Source organism: Otolemur garnettii, unplaced genomic scaffold, assembly GCF_000181295.1.
Source record: "Otolemur garnettii isolate 467f Iridium unplaced genomic scaffold, OtoGar3 scaffold00043, whole genome shotgun sequence".
Classification (NCBI taxonomy): domain Eukaryota; kingdom Metazoa; phylum Chordata; class Mammalia; order Primates; family Galagidae; genus Otolemur; species Otolemur garnettii.
In genome coordinates, this window is record NW_003852438.1 from 10,400,307 (window position 1) to 10,406,334 (window position 6,028).

Consider the following 6,028-nt stretch of genomic DNA (forward strand, 5'->3'; position numbering starts at 1 on the left):
CCAGGCTGTATTTGAACCCGCCACCTTAGGTGTATGTGGCTGGCGCCTTAGCCACTTGAGCCACAGGTGCCGAGCCAGCTAATTAATTCTTGATGTAACTTTTACTGGAATCTTATAGTTTATGTCATTATTTGTTATTCCTCTATTTTGGTTAGAAAGGTAACTGGTATAAATGCCAGTTCTTCTCTCTATCCCTCTTTAGTTTACGATATGCCCCCATTAATTAGCCAGAGAATTTTCTGGCAGGAAGGACTTAGCCAAAGGCAGGCTTAATACTAGTTCAAAGACTTAGATGTAAGGAGAACAATAAACCTTTTCCTGTAGCTGAGTAGCTTGGGTGTTGACTGGTCTTAGAGTGAGAGTAGAGATATTTTGAAGGGGAGTAGGGTGTTACCATTCATCCGCCCACTTACAACATCTTCCCCTCTCTATTCTCTTATCCACAGCGGCCTTCCTCACCCAATCAGTTTGTCTAGATGACACCACAGTCAAGTTTGAGATCTGGGACACAGCTGGGCAGGAGCGATACCACAGCTTAGCTCCTATGTACTACAGGGGTGCCCAAGCTGCAATTGTGGTTTATGACATTACTAATCAGGTAAGTGGGCTAAGAAGACTGTTGTTGCTTATATTTATAGGAATTAAATTAGGTGGGGAAGAGAAAACAGGTTCTTGAAATAGCAAGTAAAAATACAAATTATACTTCCAAATGCCAAGAAAACAGAGATAGATAATGAATTATTAGAGACCCATGGTTACAGTGAAGGAAGGCTGCCTAGAAGAGGTAAGTTTTGAGACTAGGTTTTAAAGGTGATGAATTTCAGCTTGGCACCTGTAGCACAGTGGTTATAGCGCCAGCCACATACACTAAGGCTGGCGGGTTTGAACTGGCCTGTGCCAGCTAAACAACAATGACAACTGCAACTAAAAAATAGCTGGGCATTGTGGCGGGCACCTGTAGTCCCAGCTACTTGGGAGGCTGAGGTATGAGAATTGCTTAAGCCTAAGAGTTTGAGGTTGCTGTGAGCTGTGATGCCACGGCACTCTTCCGAAGGTGCCATTAGACTCTGTCTCCAATAAATAAACAAATAAAGGTGACGAATAGGGTGACATAATGAGACTCTGTCTTAAATAAGTAAAGGCGATGAATAGGGTGACATAACGAGACTCTGTCTCCAATAAATAAATAAATAAGGCTCGGTACCTGTGGCTCAAGTGGCTAAGGCGCCAGCCACATACACCTAAGGTGGCAGGTTTGAATCCAGCCCTGGCCTGCCAAAACAACAATGACGGCTGCAACCAAAAAAATAGCCAGGCATTGTGGCGGGCACCTGTGGTCCCAGCTACTTGGGAGGCTGAGGCAGGAGATTCACTTGAACCCAGGAGTTGGAGGTTGCTGTGAGCTGTGATGCCATGGCACCCTACCCAGGGCGACAGCTTGAGGTTCTGTCTCAAAAAAAATGAGTAAGTAAAAATAAATAAATAAATAAAGGTGATGAATGTGGATTGGCATTCTCTTCCTCATGTTTTCTCACTTTCTTCCTCTTGTTTCCTAGGAAACTTTTGCCCGAGCAAAGACATGGGTAAAGGAACTACAGCGACAGGCCAGTCCCAGCATTGTTATTGCCCTGGCAGGGAACAAAGCTGACCTAGCCAACAAGCGCATGGTGGAGTATGAAGTAAGATGGCTTACAGAGTCCCTCTCTTACATGCTCCCTCTGTACCTGGGGCCTTTTTTTCCAAACCAGCCCTCCTTGAAAACCTCATCTAAGGACATTCATTGTCTCATTCCCCAGTTCTACACCAAGTTAAATACAGCAACGCTGTGACCCTAATGACAGCCAGGAGATTTTAGAGGAGTCAGAAGAAAATTCCAGAGCAGAGGGGTAGGGAAGTACCAGCTGTGAGGGTACCAGTGTGAAAACAGGAAGGAGGGAGCAATTAAATTTGAGGTAAGGGGCCATCCAAGTGTCAGAACCCAAAAGCCCTCCACCAATTTACCCTCCCCCTTAACTGTGATTCCTGACATTTGTTGGGCTGAGTGGACATGGGTTTATCTTGAGGGAGTTATTACTAAATTATGGGTCCAGAGCCAACTGGCTCACAGGGGCATTAAGGGGAGGGAACCTAGCTCTAGGTGCTATATGGGAGCAGAAAGGCAGTACTTATTCCCATCCTGCATTCTGAACACCAATAAATCCAACCTCTTGCAGGAGGCCCAGGCATATGCAGATGACAACAGCTTATTGTTTATGGAGACTTCAGCCAAGACTGCTATGAATGTGAATGATCTCTTCCTGGCAATAGGTAAGGTCAGAGGAGCCTGAAATCTTCCTGTCTTTTCCCCTTGACTATAGGCAAAATCATCATTAACCCAAATCAAGGATAGGTGGGAGTGTCTCCTCTTTGAAAAACTCTAGGTCTGTGGAAAATACCTGAACTTTTCTATTGTGACCTCCATTCTTAGCCACAGCTCTAGCCCCCAGTCTTCAGTGTATCTTCCCCTTTTCAGAACATTCTTTAATCTCTTGAATTTCCCCTTTCTCCCTACTTTCCTCCCACCCAATAGCATTTGGGGTGAGGGCTGAGTGAAATCTACCATACTTTGTTCCCTTCTCTTTTTATCTCTAGCTAAGAAGTTGCCAAAGAGTGAACCCCAGAATCTGGGGGGTGCAGCAGGCCGAAGCCGGGGTGTGGATCTCCATGAACAGTCCCAGCAGAACAAGAGCCAGTGTTGTAGCAACTGAGGGGTGGCTAGCAGCGAACAAGTATGGAGCTAGCACGAGAGCTAAGAAATAACCTCCATCCCCACCCCTCAGCACACAGCCCGTATGGTAACAGCACACTGAGCCCTGGCTCCCAAGGGCTGCCTCCTGACAGCTCCGTCATGGCACTTTTTAACGCTTCAGCAACCAACACCAGGCAGCTGTTGCCACTGGCCTCCTACCCCTACTCTGGGGCTTGGGGCTCAACTCCCCCCCAGGACTTACCTCCCAAAACAAACTTTCTTCACTTTGTATTATAGGTGCAAGACAGTGACCTACTTATCTTTCCTCTTTTCCCCAGTGTTCCTCCCCATTTTTTCAGAAAACACTTTTTTTCTCCTGCCCCTTCACCCTCCTGATTTGATCAATCCCTGTTCTTGATCCTGTTTTCCTCCTCTCCCCAGGATGGAGAAGGTGGTGAACCCAAGAACTGAGGAAGGTTTCCAGTTCAGTTACATTAAAGGGCCTTGGGGGAGAATAAAGCTCAGAGCAGGAGAAAGTAAGGAAACATTTCTTTTTTGTTTTTATTTGGTTGGAATTTCACATATCTGAAAACATTGCAGTATCCATGAGTTAGCCTATGGAGGGTATTCCTAGGTAGAGGTGAGAATGGGGAGGCAAGGTCTCAGGCATCAGGTGGGAGTGATGTTGGGTGGGAGTTATCCCTTATCCCTGGGTGGTGGTGGAGAGCCAGTGTCATCTGTGGCTCTGGAATGCTTCTAAGGCCTAGTTGGCACAAAGCCCTCACCCAGCCTCTTAGGGTAGCTTCTCCCCTGCAGTGGGGATTGGACCCCAAAGTCCTCCAAAGAAATCTTCACTGGTTGCCTGTGTCTTTGGCTCTGCTGTGATACAATTGGAGGAGGGACCAGTTTCTGATATCCGTCCTCTGATTTATACATACACATTTTCCCCCCTCTGGCCTTTAGATGGTCTTAGCCCCAGCCACCATATCCCCCTGCAGTTTGCACTTTAATTGATGGTAATTCACTTGGGATACTTGTTTTATGGTGGTTTTGGTTGATTGATTTACCCTCTTACCTTCTTTTTAATTAAATGGAATCTGAGGTATATGTGAGGTTTTCAGAGTAGTTATGGAGAGTACAAGTGGCAGCTACTCAAGCGCAATCTCCACCTTAGCGTCCTCCACCTCTGATTCTTAACCTTATATTCTTGCCAATCTAGCTCTTGAGTATAGGTTTGCCTTTCCCAGAAATTAACTGAGCAACTAAGGAATGGTCTCAGAATAGCACAAGCCAAGGTAAGGGAGTAAAGAGGGGTCAAGCAAAAGGGAAGAGTTACCTACTCTTACCCAGGGTTCACTTTCAATTTGGTATCCATTACCATGTCTTTTCTACTTCCCTGTAAATAGGTATGATCTTACTCCCACTGTTCTGTTCCCTGCCTCCCATCAGGCGCTATTTCTTTTCTCCTTTGTTAATATCTTGAGTTTAGTCCCTCCATTCTTATCCTCATTCTGCCCCCACCCCCACCCCACAACCAGTGGTTTAATTCATGTACCACTAGGGGCTAGTACCACAAAGTCCTCCTTGTGGCCCCTCACATGATGCCACCTGTTCCCATGGACAGAGAATGACAAACACTGGAGGTATTTCACAGCTGTCTCCTATCATTAGAGGACCTTGGTCCTTTCTAACTCTCTAGCCCCTCTTTGTGTCCCTCATCAGGTGTTTTAGGATGTCTTTGGGAAGCCATCAAGGCAAGAGAGAACCCTTTTTCCTCTTTGTTCTAGCTCAGTTTGGGGAAAATTTGGGAAAGATAAAAGTCACAGTGACCTACAGTTGGAACCTTTCTGCCCTTTTGACTTACAGACTGTCTTCTATCCCAGAGCAGCTGAGAAACCCCATGAAGCTGAGATTCTGAAGGACCCAGCTTAGGTTCTTCCACTTAGGCCTCAATTCCCTTCCTTTTCCAGGGGCAGCCTTAGTTCCCATGGCCCTAAAATACATATACATTTTCCCCTTCCTTTTCCAGAACCCACAACCCTTATATGCCCAGTGCATCTGTTTTACAAGTGGAAGAACTAGGATGGCTCTCTAAGTCTCTTAGAAATGAAGTTCTTTGTCTGTGCAGCTTTCCCCGTGGAGCAGGAATGAAGATGTTTTGTTGCCCTGGGGCTGGGAAAACATTTTCCCCGGCTTTTTCTCCCCTCCCCCATCCCCATAGGAATAGGATTGGCCTTAGATTCTGGGCCTGTCTGCTGCCTTCCCTCTACTTCCTACCAGCTCTTCTGCCTTCCTTTGAGCTCTGTTAGGCTCGGGGATCTTCGTTTTTTATTTCCCAGCGCTTCATTTTTTTCTTCTGGTCAGGTTTTTAAGGGGGGAAATACCATGTTTTTTTGTTTGTTTGTTTTGTTTTTGCTTCTAAGAAAGCAATTGCCTTTCTTCCTCTCCCAACATAACAATCGTGGTAACAATGCGACTGCTGATTTACCGATTTACCGATGTATTTAATGTAAGTAAAAGAAAGAAAAAGTGCATTGGAGTGTTGCTTTGTTTTTTGCTATTTGTGTGTCTGATAGTAGAAATTTGGAAGAAAAGGCATCTAGTAATGTTTTGTTGAATCACAAACTTAGCTTCCCCTGCCTCTTGCCCTGGGCAGAGTACCGTGGCATCACAGCTCACAAGAACCTCCAGCTCCTAGGCTCAAGCAATTTTCCTGCCTCCACCTCCCAAGTAGCTGGGACTACAGGCGCCTACCACAGCACTAGGCTATCTTTTGGTTGTAGCTGTCATTTGGCAGGGCAAGAAAATAGCCTAAGCCCAAGAGCTGGAGGTTGCTATGAGCTGTGTCACCACGGTACTCTACTGAGGGTGACAAAGTGAGACTCTGTCTCTAAAAAAAAAATGTATATATGTGTGGGGTGTATTTCTATGATTTTTGGGCTCATTGATAAGATTGGTGGAAAAAAGTGATATTTGTGAATCCTTTGAAGTAACTAAAAATTGAGGTGCATTTTTCTAGGGTCCATTGCTATATTAGTTTCTCAAAGGGTTCTATGACATACATAAGTTAAAATCACTGAATTAGCTTTTTTGAATCATGTGGTTTCCACCTCAACAGGAAAATTTCCCTTGGATCTGCTCTTAACTCCTACTGTAGTTGAAGCCCTTCAGTCTGTCACAGGCTAAGAGGGGAGGAATGAAAGAGAAAAGATGGCTGGGCACCTGTGGCTCAAGCGGCTAAGGCGCCAGCCACATACACCTAAGGTGGCGGGTTCGAATCCCCAGCCTGGGCCTGCCAAA

At 45.7% G+C, this 6,028-nt stretch overlaps 1 protein-coding gene across 1 annotated transcript in view; it reads left to right on the forward strand.

Moving 5' to 3' along the window:
* RAB5B (RAB5B, member RAS oncogene family) overlaps positions 1 to 5,260 on the forward strand; it is a 17,016-nt gene extending 11,756 nt beyond the window's left edge. The window contains exons 2-5 of the mRNA XM_023513648.1: positions 387 to 598; positions 1,557 to 1,679; positions 2,214 to 2,307; positions 2,632 to 5,260. Coding sequence (XP_023369416.1) covers positions 387 to 598; positions 1,557 to 1,679; positions 2,214 to 2,307; positions 2,632 to 2,747 — 545 coding nt within the window. The 3' untranslated portion in view covers positions 2,748 to 5,260. The remainder of the gene's footprint in view (positions 1 to 386; positions 599 to 1,556; positions 1,680 to 2,213; positions 2,308 to 2,631) is intronic.
* The last annotated feature ends 768 nt before the right edge of the window (positions 5,261 to 6,028 follow it).